The following is an 18,136-nucleotide window of genomic DNA, read 5'->3' as shown; positions in this document are numbered from 1 at the left end:
ATATACAGTTTTCTCTGCCAGGCTCAATTACTGGCTCAGTTCACCTGTCATGCAAAATTATCTGCTTGTTCATATTAGTATTTAGTACTTCATTTGGATATGTCAGCCCAAGCTGTTAGCTCATAAAACTAAGTACCATTATTGTTATTATTTTTGTTAATAGAGACTTTTTTAATGGTATCTAGGTGCTTACTCTGTGCCAGGCACTGTACTAAGTGCTGGAATATGTCCAATCTGATTAGATTGGACATAGTCCATGTCCCACACAGGGCTCACAGTCCTCATCCCCATTTTACAAGTGAGGTTACTGAGGCACAGAGAAGGGAAGTGACTTGCCCAGTCAAAGAGCAGACAAGTGGTGGTGCTGAGATTAGAACCCAAGTCCTGGCCCCCAAGCCTGTGCTCTTTCTATCTCTGCTAACAAGGCCAGCTGCTTTAGGTTGGAGGGTTCACTATCCCACCATAAATAGGACATATATCTGTTACTTTTCCAGGAATAGTGATGGTTTATGCAGAGTTCCCAGGCAGGTAGGCAGCTTACTTTATTAGTCATTCGATCAGTGATAAGGTGGCAGCAGTGCCTGGTGACACCTAGATTCTCCGAGCATTTCTATTTAGGGATACATTTTTACCTTATTCATTCAGTCTTATTTATTGAGGGCTTACCGTGTGCAGAGCACTATAGTAAAGCACTTGGGAAAGTACAATACTAGAAGAAACAGTGACATCCCCTGCCCATCATGAGCTCACAGTCTCAAGTTGCGGAGACAGACATCAATACAAATAAATAAAATTACAGTTGTATACATAAGTGCTGTGGGGCGGGGAGTGGGGAAGAAGAGCAAAGGGAGCAAGTCAGGGTGATGTGGAAGGAAGTGGGAGATGAGGAGGAAAAGTGGGGCTTACTATGGGAAGGCCTTTTGGAGTCCTTGAAGGAGGGGGGAGAGTAAAATTGTCTGTTGGATCTGAGAAGGGAGGGCGTCACAGACCAGAGACAGGATGAGAGTCAGGGGTCAGCAGTGAGACATTATTTATTATTATTATTATTATTATTATTATTATTATTATTACCAGTAATAATTGTGTATTGGTTAAGCACTTTGTCCTAAGTATTGGGGTAGGTACAATGCAATCAGATTAGACATAGCCCTTGTCCTTTATGAGGCTTGCAGCCTGATGAGATATTTAATCCCTATTTTACACATAAGGATACAGTCCCTCTAGATGGCTCGTTGTGGGCAGGGAATGTGTCTTCCAGTTCTGTTACATCATACTCTCCCAAGTGCTTAGTGTGGTGACAGTAAGCGCTCAATAAGTACAACTGATTGATAAAGGAACCTGAGACAGAGAAGTTAAATGTGATTTGCCCAAGGTTACACAATAAGCAAAAAGTGGAGGTGGAATTAAACCTAGTTTTCCTGACTCCTAAGGTGTTTTTTTTCATGGTATTCATTAAGTGCTTACTAAATGACAGACACTGTACTAAGCGCTGGGCTACATACATGATAATCAGGCAGGACACAGTCCCTGGTCCATTTGGGCTCATAGTCCAAGTAGGATTTAACCTCCAATTTACAGATGAGAAACTGAGGCACAGAGAAGCTGACCAAGGTCACAACACTAGCAAATGGCAGAGCCAGGTCCTCTCGATTCCCGGGCCTGGGATATTATCTACCTATGGGGCCATGCTGTTCTTTTGTCTTTGGATGGGGAAGAAGTTTGAAAATATTCTTTAAACATTATGTGCCTGCACCCCAGACTCAAAGCTGGCTAACCAGAGGACTATCTCAGTGAACCTTTATCATGAGGTTCACTCCCAGATTAAGTGGTAGGACTCTGTGCATTTATGCTTATGCATCCATCTTTTCAGCCCCATTTACATACATGGCTAGTGTCATACTGTCAGTAATCATCTTCAAAAGTGAAAGACTCTTATAGTTTAGTCCACTTGGCATTTTGAGAAGCCATAGATGTTTTTTTGTTTCGGAAGAGGTGAATCAAGTAGATTAAAGTAGATTTTTATTTTTTGTCTGTTGGGACATTAGCAATAGAAGTAGGAGTGCACATTTAATGCAACTTTGCCATTACAAAAACTAAAGGAACACCCGAGTATGCTTCCTCCAGACTTCAAAGCCATTTTGGCCTAGAAAGTAACATCATTATATTTGTCGAGTGCATACTGGGTATAGAGCACTGTTGTAAGCACCTGGGAGAGTACAGTAGAATAGAGTTGGTAGACGAGTAAAATGAATGAGTCACATTCGCCACTTCTGACCTCAAGCATTGTAACCATGTATGTGGCAATCACTGGTATTTATTGAGCGCTTTTTTTTGTGCAGAGCTGCTTGGGAGAGTACAATAAACAGACACATTCCCTGCCCACAATGAGCTTACAGAGGAAAGGGCTCGTGCAAATAATCTCACTAAAAATGTAGAGGAAATCACCTGTCAATTCTGTGTTTTGGATTCTTCCTATAAAATCAGAGTGGTAATTCTTCTTGTACCTACTTCCTTGTTTTATGGACTAATTTGTAATGAGCTTTAAGGTTCTCCAAAGAAGGAAGGTTTTTGAATGGAAAGGAGGAAATGACAAGGGCAAACTTGCAAGCATTCTGTTTCTAGGTTTGCTCTTGTTTATTAAGATTGGTAGGACTTTTTTGCAAAATTATTCATAATTAAGGCATTGGCCTGGATAAAGCCTTATGATTTATTTAGCTGGAGCCAAAAAAGAATAAAACTATGATTGTACCCCATTTGTGAGGGATTTCTGGCCTTCTCTTGAATGTAAAAACCTTACCAGTTGTATTTATTGAGCACTTACTGTGTGCAGAGCATTGTACTAAGCGCTTGGGAGAGTACAGTGTAACAGAGTTGGTAGACATGTTCCCTCAATGAGCTAACAGTCTAGAAGGGGGAAAAGACATTAATATCAATAAATTATGGATATATGCATAGGTGCAGTGGGCCTGAGGGAGTGGTGAATATAGGGTGCAAATCCAGGTGCAAATCCAAGTGCAAATGTGACACAGAAGGGAGTGGGAGAAAAGGAAATGAGGGCCTAGTCAGGGATGGTCTCTTGGAGGCCAAATAAGGCTTTGAAGGTGAGGCTGTCGGATATGAAGAGGGAGGTCGTTCCTGGCCAGAGGCAAGATATGGGCATATCTTTTAGACTGTGAGCCCCTTTTAATCAATCAATCAATCAATCAATCGTATTTATTGAGCGCTTACTATGTGCAGAGCACTGTACTAAGCGCTTGGGAAGTACAAATTGGCAACACATAGAGACAGTCCCTACCCAACAGTGGGCTCACAGTCTAAAAGGGGGAGACAGAGAACAGAACCAAACATACCAACAAAATAAAATAAATAGGATAGAAATGTACAAGTAAAATAAATAAATAAATAAATAAATAGAGTAATAAATATGTACAACCATATATACATATATACAGGTGCTGTGGGGAAGGGAAGGAGGTAAGATGGGGGGATGGAGAGGGGAAGGAGGGGGCTCAGTCTGGGAAGGCCTCCTGGAGGAGGTGAGCTCTCAGTAGGGCTTTGAAGGGAGGAAGAGAGCTAGCTTGGCGGATGGGCAGAGGGAGGGCATTCCAGGCCTGGGGGATGACGTGGGCCGGGGGTCGACGGTGGGACAAGCGAGAACGAGGCACGGTGAAGAGGTTAGCGGCAGAGGATCGGAGGGTGTGGGCTGGGCTGTAGAAGGAGAGAAGGGAGGTGAGGTAGGAGGGGGCGAGGTGATGGACAGCCTTGAAGCCCAGGGTGAGGAGTTTCTGCCTGATGCACAGGTTGATTGGTAGCCACTGGAGATTTTTGAGTCACACGGCTAACACACAGTCGTACAGCTAAGTGTCAGCACTGGAATTAGAACCCATGACCTCTGGCTCCCAAGCCCGTGCTCTTTCCACTGAGCCACGCTGCTTCTCTGGAGGGGGCAAGGTAATTGAGTACTTCGAAGCTGGTGGTAAAGAATTTCAGTTTGATGTGGAGCGGGATGGGCAATCACCAGAGGTTCTTAAGGATAGGAAAAACAGGGTCTGAACTTTTTTGTGGAAAAACGATGCAGGGCTCAGAGTGAAGTGTGGATTATAGTGGGGAGAGATAGGAGATGGGAAGGTTAGCCGTCTGCAGTAATCAAGATGGGATAGAATAAGTGCTTGGATTAACGTGGTAGTAGTTTGGATGGAAAGGCCACATTTCAGCAATGTGGATAGAACACGGGTTTGAGAGTCAGAAGACGTGGATTCTCATCCCAGCTCCACCACTGTCGCTTGCTGTAGGACCTTGGACAAATCACTTCACCTTCTTCTGCCTTGAAAGGGGGACTCCTCCCCCTTCTAGACCGAGCCCGTTGCTGGGTAAGGACCGTCTCTATATGTTGCCGATCTGTACTTCCCAAGCGCTTAGTACAGTGCTCCGCACACAGTAAGTGCTCATTAAATACGATTGAATGAATGAATTTATGGGGAGAGGAAGCAGCATGGTCTAGTGGATAGAGCACGGGCCTGAGAGTCAACAGGATCTGGGTTCTAATCCCGGCGCCGCCTCTTGAGTGCTGTGTGACCCTGCCCAAGCCACTTAATTTCTGTGCTTCAGTTGCTTCATCTGTAAAAGGGGGATTAAGATTGTGAACCCCATGTGGGACAGGGACTGTGTCCAACAGGGGGATTAAGATTGTGAACCCCATGTGGGACAGGGACTGTGTCCAACCTGATTATCTTGTATCTACCCTAGGGCTTAGTACAGTGCCTGGCACATAGTAAACACATAATAATAATAGTATTTGTTAAGTGCTTACTATGTTCCAAGCCCTGTTCTAAGTACAAGATAATCACGTCCCACATGGGGCTTACAGTCATAATCTGCATTTTACAGATGAGGTAACTGAGGCACTGAGAAGTGAAGTGATTTGCCCAAGGTCCCACAGCAGACAAGTGGCCGAGCTGGGATTAGAACCCACAACCTCTGACTCCCAAGCCCAGGCTCTTTCCACTGAGCCACGCTGTTTCTCAAATACCCTAAAAATACCATAAAATGGGTGAGTGGGTGTGTGGGAGAGAAGCCAGGTGAGACGGTTGTGGTCGGATAGAGGGATTTCAGAGTTGGTGAGGGTAGAGATTGTACAGTGACTTGTGTAGTTGACGGTGATTGTACAGATCAAGCGTGTGGCCAAGTTGGTGAGTTGAGAGGTCAGTGGAGTTGAGTGAGTGGAGTGAAATTGAGTAATATTAAGCGGGCAGCAAAAGGCTAGTCGGGGACATTCATGCAGATTTCGAAGCCCCAAGATCAATGTAGGGATGAAGGAAGAGAAGGAATGTGAGTAAGAGATCAAAATGGTTTGAAAAGTTGGCAGTGGGCCTAGGGGTGGTGGAGGACTGACTGTGAGGAGTATTTGGAGTGTGTGGTAGAGGAGGATAATATGGGCTTCAAAGCAAGGGAAAGAGAGGGATGTGGGAGGTGGAATGGAGTGAAAGCAGGCATTGGGGAGTGAGAAGGAAGCTGACTCCTTCCTCTTTCCCAGTGAGTCTAGGGGAGTGGGAGAAGATGAGGCCCTTTCTAGAGGGAGAGTGTGTAGAGAAGCAGCGTGGCCCGGGCTTTGGAGTCAGAGATAATGGGTTCAAATCCCGGCTCTGCCAATTGTCAGCTGTGTGACTTTGGGCAAGTCACTTCACTTCTCGGTGCCTCAGTTACCTCAACTGTAAAATGGAGATTAAGACTGTGAGCTCCCTGTGAGACACGCTGATCACCTTGTAACCTCCCCAGTGCTTTGCACATAGTAAGCACTTAATAAATGCCATTATTATTATTATATATAAGGCAGGCAGTTGTTAATATGTTAAAATCTGGTATCAGACAGCCACTGTGTATTCAGGCTGGTAGCAGCAATTCAGGAGGAAGTATGATGTCCTTAATTCTGAAAGTAAGACTACGGAGATAATCCGGGAGATACCAGACTAAAAGAACCTCAGCTTGAATCCGATATTTTGGCCTTCCTACTGCAGAATACCAGGATGCCTATGATACTGTTAAGATAAGCGCTTAGTACAGTGCTCTGCGCACAGTAAGCGCTCAATAAATACAATTGATGATGATGATGAGCATGCAGCAGAACAGCCTCATGTCATATAGAATGTTTGTGGAAGTCCACCCAAACCCATATCAGGAATATCATAATAAAAATAAATGACTGCAACCTACTAACAATTTTAACATTACAGTTATCTCAGTTGTTTTACTAGGAAATCCTTGAAGATAAAATATCCGAAGTTGGAAATTCTTCAAATTTTAAACTGCCGTCCCTCTGATAATGCCCCCTGAGTTGGCTGCCTTTCTTGCTGCACGGCTTTGAGTCAGATAGTCACACAGTGACTCCCTTGAGTCTCTTTCAAATAACAGCACCCAACATCTAAGGGTCATCTGACGAAAACCATTACAGTTTGTGAATTTAAGCTGCTTTTATTTAGCAAAGAATTTTCAGGCATTCTGATACTTAATATTTTTAAGTTATTTGGGTGAAATTCCATTATAGCAAGCTCAGCTCCCCTTCAGTGAGGGGGTTGTGTTTCTGCAAATTCCCACATTAGGAAAAACTCAAGTTTTAATACTCGTGATGGCCAATTCCCCTCCCCGCTCTCACCTCCATCACCACATCCGACTATATCCAGTTCGGCTTGTGTTATCAGTGGTCTGTTTCCTAATTCCCCTAGCAATGTTTCAGCGCAAACGAGTAGTGAGGATTCATTGTGGCGGAATGTATTTTAGGTACCATTAATCCAAACTATGAAACTTGGTTTAAAGAAAGCTGTTCATTCATTCGTATTTATTGAGTGCTTACTGTGCGCAGAGCACTGTACTAAGCACCTGGGAAGTACAGTTTCACCCTGTGTTTAGTGGGATCAGAAATGTAATGTGGTAAGAGTGGTTGTCTAGGACTTTAAATCGAATGGACAGGTTGCACTGATTCCCTTGGAGCCCTGATTCGGCAGTCAGAGCCCTAGTGACGACTCAAAGCTGAAGGCCAAACCACTGGGCCAACCTGCAGCCGCTGCCGGCCAGGAGCAACTTTCTTTTTTTCTGCCGACGAAGCCTCCTGGATGATTAGGATTGTAATGGCTTTCCCTGCTTTCTCAGGATCTTGAGGTCACAGAAACAAGAAGTGGTTCCAGGTTCCCTTACAGTGACATCCTAAATTATTTGGCTATCCCTGGGAATTAAAGTAAGATTTTTGACTGTAAAACTTGGCCATATATCTACTCTATTCAGAATTCTCTGTGGGTGGGGAAAAGGCCTTCATTAGTACCCCAGCTCTGTGTCCGTGAGGGCACAAACGCAGATCACGCTACTGCTCCAGACTGCAATTTATTTGGTACTGTGAGCCCTGACGGAGCATGACGGAACTCTTTGTAGGATGCTGAGTGAAACCTGCTGCAATAGACTAGGCCAGCTGTGAGCTGTTTTCTGAAGTGGCTATGTGATCCACGTTTCTGTGCTCATGAAAACAATGTTACAGTCATGACCCATTTCAAACAGGTACGTGTTCGGTTATTGCGTTTGTGAGTCTTTGAGAGAGTTTACTACATTGTTCTTCGGGGAACATACAGCCGTTTGAAAACCCGAACCACCATCTCCCTCCCACTCCCGGCTTTTCCTTAATTCCAGCCGTTTATCCTGTGAATTTGATTAATTAGCCTTACACAAGTCGAGCTTACTCAAGATAAGTTTTCCGGGAGACTTGGAGGAGGTGAGTGACCATCCTGGTTACATCAGTTGCATCTAAAAATTGTCCTTCTAAAGATTAGAAGTTAGGACAAAGGTGAAAGAAACATGTCTTAAAAACACTACAGGAGTGGTACTTCAGAAAAGTTGAGTCTCGTGCTCATTATTGGCATGTTTTTTAAAATGATGGTAGAAGGACTTTTGGATAATTTTACCTCACATTTTTGTCGTTGTAATTAATTATATCTATGCAAATACTAATATTTAGAATCTGAATCCTGGGTTAATTCATAACTACTCCGTGTGGCTATAATGAAGTTAATTTCCTTTAAGACATTCTACATGAGCAGTGAAGTACTGTTTACAGTATTTGATTTAGGGTATGAAGAATTTTCTTGTTGACTTTATATGGTTATAATTCAAGTTTTCTGAACTATATTCATCTGTTAGTATGCTAACAGAGTTGTCAGCTTCAACTTTCTAAATCTGTTTTTAGCTTTCAACTTAAACAGCTATTCTTTTGAACTGGGATCAAATAAAGAGGAAAGACAGTTGAATAATTCAATTCTAACTCTGTTTCACTTTTAAACTCAAAAACCCTAACTCTGTTAGAAAGTGCTGTTTATAATACAGGGATGCTTGATTTGCACAAAACATTTACCGCTATTGAAAAGGCTGGCATTGCACAGTTAACTGAAAGTAATCTGTTTCTCTTTAACTGCTTTGCAGTGCCTCATTTCCCATCTGACTTGCATCATCTGATTTAATCGTGTATATGATAAAATTATAATTTATTATAACTGATCATATTAAGTGTTCTGTGCAAGGCACTGAACTGAGTCCTCAGATATAAAAAAAAAATCTAATTTAATCATGATCTGTGGTCCACAGGGCTCATAATCCAAATAGTAGATGACAACCATACGGTGTTTAAGTTTTCTAAGAACTCCTCCTTGTGTAACATTCAGAAGGGTCAGAAAGCATATGGGGCAACTAGCCACATTTCCTCTCCCTGTCCAGTAGCTCCATTGTCATGGGCAAAGAAAGCATGGCTTGAGGATCTGTAAAGATAGATAATACTTATTGTTTTATTCTTCCTAGTGTCAGTCACCTCATTCCTCTTTCCTCTGACATTGATTCACATTATATTGCTTACCTTGTCATTTAAGCAGTCATGAAACAAACCTAATGAATGGGTTTCCTGATATAAATCCCAGCATAACTCCTTTGATTCCTTTCTCTTTCAGTATCCTACTCCGTTCATTTTGAAGTATGTCTCCCAGTTGAGTTCCTAGGAGGTTTTGGTTTTTTTTTTCCTAATGTTCTCTTTCAAAATTTCCCCTCTTAAAATATCTGTTGTCCCTATTTGTATTGTTCTCTCCTTAGAAGGACTTTCTTCCCACATTCCTCCCTCTCCTTGGTGTGTATATTTTTAAAGCGATTGATTTGGTTCTGTTTCTTGTCTCTCTACCCACAGTCAGTTTAGCTCAGTTAAGATTTCCGGCCTAGGGAGATTTGCTTCTTTCATAAACCCACGACCCATTCCACCTTCTACCTATTTTGGGTTTTTGTTCCCATTTACAGTATTTTAGGAGCTATTAACAGCCTATCAGCCAGCTCAGGTCCTTCCTAGGCCTGTCTTCTGGTTTCTGTCCTGCTAGCTTTCTAAATTGGTGGCTTTTGGAAGTATTCAGAGGGAAGAGAAATCATTTTTATCAACATCTATTGAGCCCCTACTGTGTGTGAGGCACTGTAATAAGCTCTTGAGGGCGGGTTGCTTTCTTTTAAGTATTCAATGTTTCCTAAGCCAAGAATGTCACCAAACCAGTTCACCAAGTTTTTTCATTCCTGCCTTTTAATTTCATTCTTTCTAAAGTACTGTTCTTTTTTGTTGATGTTAGATACATTTTTAATTAGGAGCAGGGGGAATTGTAGAGAAAAGCTCAAACTAGTCTACTCTATTTCTCAGGGCTGCTATAGACTAAAATGAGGTTTAGGGGTTATCTTAGTATTCCAGTTCACACTTTTCTTGACTCCTATTGCTAAGGATAATCAAGATTTGACAATACTTCCTTCTAGCCTGTCTCACTAATTAGGTTCTGTAATTCCCTTATGAAATGATGAACTTGTTATCTGGTCACACTCTGGTAATGTCTTTGGCCAAAGATGTGAGAGTTTATTCATTTTGGAGTCCTTGGCTCTTCTCTTGGCTTTTTTACACTATCAGGCTTCCCACTTTTCCTAAGCCTGGTAGTGGGAACATAAATACAGTACACAATACGTTTGGGATTACTTTAGAAGGGTTGTGTACACTAGTACATGGGCAGAAGGCTGCAAAGTAAAATCTGATAATAAATTCAAGCCTCTTTCCCTCAGGACTTTGATTGCCCAGGTTTCAACAGTACTACAATTACTTCAGAAATACTTACCAGCCATGGCACCACTCCCCTCTTGGTTTTCATTAACTCTTGGCCTGATTGGCACGGGAATTCCTTTCCACCTTAATTCCTTCATCCCAGTTCACTTGGAATGAAAATCATTCCTTCTTGCCCTTTCTTTTTCCCTGTCCCTTCCCTCTTTTTTTGCCTGCTACTTCTCATTACCCAATCTCTCTAGACATCTGATGACATCTCAGTGATCCCTTGATCCTTAATGCCATGGAGGAGGGAATTCTCCTCAGCAACCTTTGGGCTGCTGAGGATTTCTTAAATACAAACTGTTAGTTGGCTGAGATCATTAACATATCTTTGTCAGAATGTGACAGGTTAAACCCATTTTCTCACCACCGCTAAAGAAATGGAAAGTGTCTTTTTAATTAATTGTTTGGAAACTTCAAACGCTTTTGGACTTCAATTCTAGATGGGTTAGGCTGGCATTGCCTCCTATTTCATTTTCCCACTAGATAATACTTAAAGATAATTTCTCTAGTCTATTTTAATCTACTCATTCTCTTGTTTTTGCTTTAGGGGAAGGAGGGAAAACAGGAGATGTGGGACCAATAACTCCGTTCTTTCTCTTCCCTCCATAGCCTTCACTGCCCTGTACTCTTTCATAAAGGGTAATCTTTTCAATGTTCTCTAAATGACCCATGTGAGATTAGAGAAACCAAATAGGAAGTCTTTGTCTCTAAATAGCTTTAATTCACTGCCCTTCTGTGTCCTTTTGCTTTTGTTCTTGTTTAGAGAGGTAATTTCCAAAGAAGCTTAGGACATTGAAGAGGGGCCTAATATGTGACGATTCAGAGAACAGTAGCAATATGGACAATTTGAAGATCATTCTTGTTTACCTCTACTATCAATCCCTGGTATTTACTTAGTGCCTACTGTGTGCAGATCACTATACTAAGCACTTAGGAGAGTACAGATATGTTATTTTGTGATTTTTGAGCAGGGGAGTGATTTGGGGATGAGGCTCTGCTGGGTTGGGGACTGGCATCTAGGTGTTGCAGGGGCCTTGGGAGAAGAAAGTGTGGCCAGACTTCCAGTGTGGCACCCCGGAAGCCCCAGGCTTCTCTCTGGAGCCAGGGAGGAAGGGGATATGTCAAGTCCTTTCCCAGTGGACTCACCCTGAGAGCCAGTCTCAGGCTGTTTGGTCTAACTGAGGCAGCAGGAGCCTCCAGCCCAGCTCCAGTGCCCACCATGGTTGAGGTAACCCCCAAACCCTTACCTAGTTCCTGGTCCAGACAGGAAGCCTGTGGGCTGCCATAGAGGCTCAGCTTCACCTCCAGTTGACCCCTAAATGGCTCCTAGGGGTAGGACTCCCTAGTGGGCCGCTCCAAAAAGCACTGTCGATTCCACTGGGGGTTGGATGGCATGCCTTCCTCCCTTCTCCTCTGTGGAATTAACTCCTCTGCCTTTGGACCACCCTTCCACGTGGTAAATCTTCAAAGTTTTTCCCCAGGGACTTCATTCTTCGTACCAGAAACATTTCCAGGAATCTCAACCCTAATACCGTTAAGGGTATTTGAGTGCTAACCACATATAAAGTGGTGCTGAGGGAGTTTTCAAGAGTAGGAAAAGGAGGTGGTTACTGGGAGTGACAATGAGCAAAAAAGTCATAAGAAGATGCAGTTGAGTGAAGTACAAGGACATAGATAAGGTGTGTGATTAACTTATGCATGAGTGCCAGCGTGGCTGATTGTGGTAGGTAAAGAAAGATTTCATGTACGAAGTGGATTTTCGATGGAGCTTTGAAGAAGAGACATGACATGCATAATTTGGCAAAGCAGTGGAAGGAGATGATCCATGACCGGGAGGTGTGTGGGGAAGAGCCAGAAGGCCGTTCTGGGGGAATGTATCAGTTCTTAGGGGGAGGAGACATCAGCTAAACAGTCAACTGTCTGAGAGCCTAAAAGCTGATGGCCAAGAAGTTTAGTGGTTTTTTTGTTTTTTATTCCAAAGGTGAGAGCCTTTAAGCTTGGCTTTTGAGGAGAGGTATATGGTGCTGCTGAGCCTAGGAAATGTGCAATGGTGGTAGGGACATGAACCACCGAAGGGGACTATTGCAATAATTTGGCCCGGGGGCAATCAAAGTTTATGGTAGCATTGGGGCAAGAAGGGTGTGTGGTGGTGGGGGCGGGGGGTGTCTGTGAAATTTGCTGTTGGTGCTTTCCTTTGTTTATCCATCCTTTCCCCTCTCTCCATAGGTGAGAAACCTTTTGAATGTCCAAACTGCCATGAACGCTTTTCTAGAAATAGCACCCTCAAATGTCACCTGACAGCCTGCCATTCTGGCGAGGGAGCTAAAAAGGGAAGAAAGAAGCTTTATGAATGTCAGGTATGTCGGATTTTGGGTTTCCTCTCCAAAAAGAGCTTGATTTAAAAACCCATTTGGAAGAGTGCGTGTGTGGGGGATTGGGGGCGGGGGGGGGGGGGGGTGGGGGGGGCGTGTGTGTGTGTGTGTGTGTCCCCTCCCTCCTGGGTCATTCTGTGTACTAGTGACAAATTAGGTCAGGAGGTTTGCAGTGGATGAGAGGGTTAGAAGCATCATCAATCAGTGGTGTTTATTGTGTGTACCTGTCTCCACGCGAAAACCTCCAGTGGTTGTCCATCAATTTCTGCCTCATCATTGTCATCAGTGGGATTTGAGCGCTTACTGTGTACAGAGTGCTGTACTAAGTGCTTGGGAGAGCATCAGGCAGAATCTCTTCCCCATTTGCTTTAAGGTTTAATCAGCTCTCTTCTCCCCTACCTATCCTTGCCCCTCTCCCACTACCACCCAGCCCACACACTTCATTCCTCTCATCAATCTTGCAGTCCACCCCCTTGCTCCCTCCCCCCAAGCTTAAAACACCCTCCCCCCCTTCGTTTTCGATAGACCAACACTCCCCTTCTTCACAGTCCTAGTAAAATCACAAAAGCCCTACTAAAATCACATAATTTCCTCCCTTCTGTGTCTCCTTGAATCCACGTCCCCACTGCATTTATCCTTTTAATTTATATACATTCTTGTGCTTGGTTGCCTCCCTTGCCTATTGTTTATTTTAATGTCTGTCTTACCCACTGGATTGTAAACTCCTTGAGAGCAGGGGTTATGCCTGCATACTCTATTGTACTCTCCCAAACACCTTAATACAGTGCTGTGCACATAGTAAGCGCTCAATAAGTGCTGTTGGTCGATTACAGTGTGTGGATTACTTACCAAAGCACTTGGTACAATAGAACAAAATTCCTTCCCTCAAGGAACATACCGTCTAATGGGGGAGACAGAGTTGCAAATTGATGCAGACTGTAGAGTAGAAGAAAAAAGAGGACTACAGTTGTTGTTACTCTTCGCTGCTGCCCCTGGGGAACTTTTCCCTTCAGTCCTGGCCATTGTTATACTATTTCAACCCTAGTTAATGCTGTCTTCATTCGTCAGCCACTTGAACTCCTATAATAATAATAATAATAATAATGGTATTTGTTAAGCACTTACTATGTGCCAAGCACTGTTGTAAGCACTGGGTAGATATAAGGTAATCAGGTTGTCTCACATATGGCCATAGACTTAATCCCCACTTTACTGAGAAGCTAAGTGGTTTGCCCAGAGTCACACAGTGGACAAGTGACAGAGTTGGGATTAAAACTCCAAGCCCGTGCTCTTTCCACTAAGCCATGCTGCTTCCTTTAACATATTCTTGCAGCAACTAGGATGTTCACTTGTAGCTGGAAGCGCAGTAAACATTCATATTATTTTCTGTTTTAGCATTTATACCACTTGGTAGCCTTCAAATTCCTTAGGTTTTTAGGTTTTTGCACATAGGTTAGAAGAATTTTCCATATGTTATTTATGGAAGGTGTAATCTGTGGAAATGTAAAATGGCTTAACCAGCAAATTACTATAGTAAAGTTGCTCATTTGCTACTTAGCCCTCTAGCCTTTTCTTCTCTGTTCAAGTTTTATAAAATGGGATTGGTATTTATCATCATCCCAGGTCTCTATAACTGCTTAATTGCAGAAACTGTTTGAAAGCAGGTTGTCTGTTTTTTCTTTTTAAATATGGTTATTTAAGCCCTTCTATGTGCTAGGCACTGTACTAAGCACCGAGGCAGATACAAGCTAATCAGGTTGGACACAGTCCATGATCCCACATGGGGCTCACGTCCTTCATCCCCATGAAGGAACTGAGGCCCAGAGAGGTTAAGTGATTTGCCCAAGGACATACAACAGACAAGTGGCAGAGCCAGGATTAGAAACTTCTGACCCCCAGGCCTATACTCAATCAATCAGTCAATCAGTCGTATTTATTGAGTGCTTACTGTGTGCAGAAGAGCACTGTACTAAGCGCTTGGGAAGTACAAGTTGGCAACATATAGAGATAGTCCCTACCCAACAGTGGGCTCACAGTCTAAAAGACTCTATCTACTGTGTCATGCTACTATATTTTTGATTTCATAAATAAACTCTTTAGAATTATAAACCAGCTGAAAAGTATAGCTTTCTCTGAAAGACTGCTACATATAGTGGGTCTAGAAATATGGAGAGTTTTAAAATTAGCTTTACTTGGATCATTTGGCAAGATTGACTACATAACACAACCTATATATTCTGATGTGTTCTTTGATCCTATTGATTTCTTTAACTGGGAAAATCGGGGTGGGGGGGTTGTTGCTTTTTTAAAATAATAACAATGACATTTGTTAAGTGCTTACTATGTGCAAAGCACTGTTCTAAGCGCTGGGGAGAATACCCACGCGGGGCTCACAGTCTTAATCCCCATTTTACAGATGAGGTAACTGAGGCACAGAGAAGCTAAGTGACTTGCCCAAGGTCACACAGCTGACAATTGGCGGAGCTGGGATTTGAACCCATGACCTCTGACTCCCAAGCCCGTGCTCTTTCCACTGAGCCATGCTGCTTCTCTATGATATTTAAGCACTTTCTATGTTGCAGATGCTATACTGAGTGCTAGAGTATATGCAAGATAGGCAGGTTGGAATACAGTCCCTGTCCCACATAGGACTCACAATCTAAGATCGCTGAAAAGATCTTCATTGCTTTCAGAGGCAGAGTACTAGCGGCATCAACATTTTATTAATTGAGCACTTACTGCCTAGGGAATATTCCAAAGATGTAAAAGGATGAGCCCTGCTCTTGAGGAGCTTTGAATCTGGACGGACATAAATCCTATGTAGTTATTGAGAAAATAGTTAAAAGCAATTGACGTATGAATCAATAAGAAATAAGCCAATACATTTTCCAGAGTTTATTCAGGATGAGAGGTATTATTGGTCTTTTCTTTGCCTTCAAATATTTTAAACTACAAAGTGTACTTTACTTTTTTTCAAGTTATTTTGTTATCAGAGTTTTGTAAATGAATTATATCAGTTCCTACTCTAGGGTAGGAATAAGAATTATAATCAATCGGTATTCATAGGCTTCCCGACCTGGTTTAATGTGTGTTTAGGGAAGTGGGTGTCAGACGGTTATTAAAATTAAATTTTAATAAATTATTATTATTATTATTGAATAAAATTATTAAAATTTCCCCCTTTTAGACTGTGAGCCCACTGTTGGGTAGGGACTGTCTCTATATGTTGCCAACTTGTACTTCCCAAGCGCTTAGTACAGTGCTCTGCACACAGTAAGCGCTCAATAAATACGATTGATTGATTGATTGATTAAAAGAAGTTCTGTAGACTTTTTTAAAAAAACTGTTTATAAATGAGATAGGAAAAAAAATGGGCCTTTTCTGTTCTTCCTATTAATCAGATTTTTTTTTTTTAGCTGCCAGAAGTAAAAATCACATTCTTCTGTCTGTCCACTTGGCCATCTGCATCATTTAATTGCGGGTATTTTGATCACATTTTAGGTCTGCAACAGTGTGTTCGACAGCTGGGACCAGTTCAAGGATCACCTGGTGATCCACACAGGAGAAAAACCCAACCACTGTACCTTATGTGACTTATGGTTTATGCAAGGGAATGAATTGAGCAGACACCTCAAAGACATCCACAACATTTCGGAACGGATAGTGACCGAGGAGGTGCTTCCCGTCGAGGCGGTGGAGACGGAGCCCGTGACGTCAATGACTATTATAGAGCAGGTGGGGAGAGTCCACGTGTTGCCGCTGCTTCAGGTTCAGGTGGACTCCGCCCAGGTAACTGTAGAACAGGTCCATCCGGATCTGTTACAGGACGGTCAGGTGCAAGGAGCACACCTGGAGGAACTCTCGGAGCAGGTCCAAGTCAGCTACCTGGAGGTGGGGCGCATTCAGACGGAGGAAGGTACGGAGGTGCACGTGGAAGAGCTGCACGTGGAACGGATAAATCAGCTGCAGATGGAAGTGCAGGCCGAACTCCTCGAAGAGGCCGAGCTCCAGGAAATGGACCCGGAAATCCTGGACCAGGAAGCTCTAGGAGTTGCTCCGCCAGAACAGGCAGATGCCGCCCCGCTGGGCGAGGGACATCAGGGAGAAGCCGAAAGTTTCAATCCTGAACCCGTAGTCGATATGCAACCTGTAGAGGCCATGAACTGAGAGCGAACAGCTGGGCTGGTTTTAGAACAAAATACCAAATGAATACTTTTTTAATCTACGTGGCGGGGAGTGGGGCGAAGGGGGCCGGTGAGGACCACAGTCGGCTCTCCTGTCAAGACCGGCCTTAGGGAATCAGGCAGGTGGACCAAAGCTCAGATGTTTCCTACACTGCTGTACGGCTCGTTTTTTGTACTCAACAGAATTTTTCTAAGCGGATAGATTGAAGAAGTCAATAGAAGCTTAAATGGATTGCAGCCGTGCCCTACTTTGGGGTATGAATGTAGCTCCTCTCATTGTGCTGAGATTTTTCAGTTTCCTATTCCCCAGAGCAGGCTCTTTTTAAAGCAGTCATCATAGAAACTGCGTACTGACATGTCATTAAAAATGCGTTTTCCCATTCATGTATTCTAATGCATGTTTGGAAATGTATGATCTGGATGGATAAAAGCACATTTGTCCCTGTGCTGGTAGAAATTTAGCTTCTGGCTTTTTTTCAGTTGGAACAGCATTTCCCGCCCCCACCTCCACCCCTCCCACCCCCCAAATGCTTGCAAATGCTGATTCTGGAACAGAAAGAAAGAGAAATAGGTGCTGGTAAAGATTTCAGAATAGAGACCCTCCCCAGCCCCCCCAACCCTCGTGCCTTCTCATAATTGACTAATGACATTTCTACAAAGCAAAGCTCCTTCAGTTCTTTAAAGTTTCTGTGATAAAAAAGCAATGTAGATAGTGCTATAGTGATTTATATTTTTGCTCATAATTATCAGCTACCGATTCTTTTTTATTTAAATTTCGATTGAAATAGATTCTATGCGATGGCATTTTTTTTTTTCAAGAACCCATTTACCACAATTGGAAAAATTCAGCTCTACCTGTGATGAGCCTTACGTGGTTAAAAATTGCACTAGTATTTTACTATCACATGAAAACAAAAATAGGAAAGAGCATAAAAATTAACATATTTAAAAGCAAATACATACAAAGAAAATACTGTGTGCATATCATATACCAGGCTTTTGGTTTTCGAAATGGACCTTCCCCCCCCTCCCCCAATCCAATATGTAAAGATCCTTGTGCTAAAAAAATTTTAAAGCCATATAAGAGTGCTAAACTGTGGATTTAAAAAAGAAAATAGGAGTGTAAATATTTTAAATCAGTATTACTTGGAAAATAAAACAACCAACTACAGAAAGTAAATCAATGTGCTGCCATTGACTTTATCTCTTGAACAACTTGAGACAAAGGACAGCACAAATTTTAAAGAAGTAGTCAGTTCTGCCACAGTGTGTTACAGAATGCTGCTGAGGAACTAAGGCATGTTCTGACAACATGAGGCAGTTCAGAAGAAATGGTTTTGGTGCATGTTTTAATATGATTTCTCTGAACATGTTCTTCATGAACACAACTCCCACATTATAGGAGAACTGATTATGAAATAGAGTGTTTGTGG

At 42.7% G+C, this 18,136-nt stretch overlaps 1 protein-coding gene across 2 annotated transcripts in view; it reads left to right on the top strand.

Moving 5' to 3' along the window:
- The window catches only part of ZNF131 (zinc finger protein 131), a 41,252-nt gene extending 23,385 nt beyond the window's left edge, over positions 1-17,867 (top strand). For both annotated transcript variants that reach the window (XM_038744186.1, XM_038744185.1), the window contains 2 exons: positions 12,374-12,504; positions 16,021-17,867. In XM_038744186.1, coding sequence (XP_038600114.1) covers positions 12,374-12,504; positions 16,021-16,686 — 797 coding nt within the window. In that variant the 3' untranslated portion in view covers positions 16,687-17,867. The remainder of the gene's footprint in view (positions 1-12,373; positions 12,505-16,020) is intronic.
- Positions 17,868-18,136: the final 269 nt, after the last annotated feature.

This window comes from Tachyglossus aculeatus, chromosome 3 (genome assembly GCF_015852505.1).
Source record: "Tachyglossus aculeatus isolate mTacAcu1 chromosome 3, mTacAcu1.pri, whole genome shotgun sequence".
Lineage (NCBI taxonomy): Eukaryota > Metazoa > Chordata > Mammalia > Monotremata > Tachyglossidae > Tachyglossus > Tachyglossus aculeatus.
Note: the sequence above shows the minus strand (reverse complement) of the source record. Positions and strands in the feature narration are given on the sequence as shown.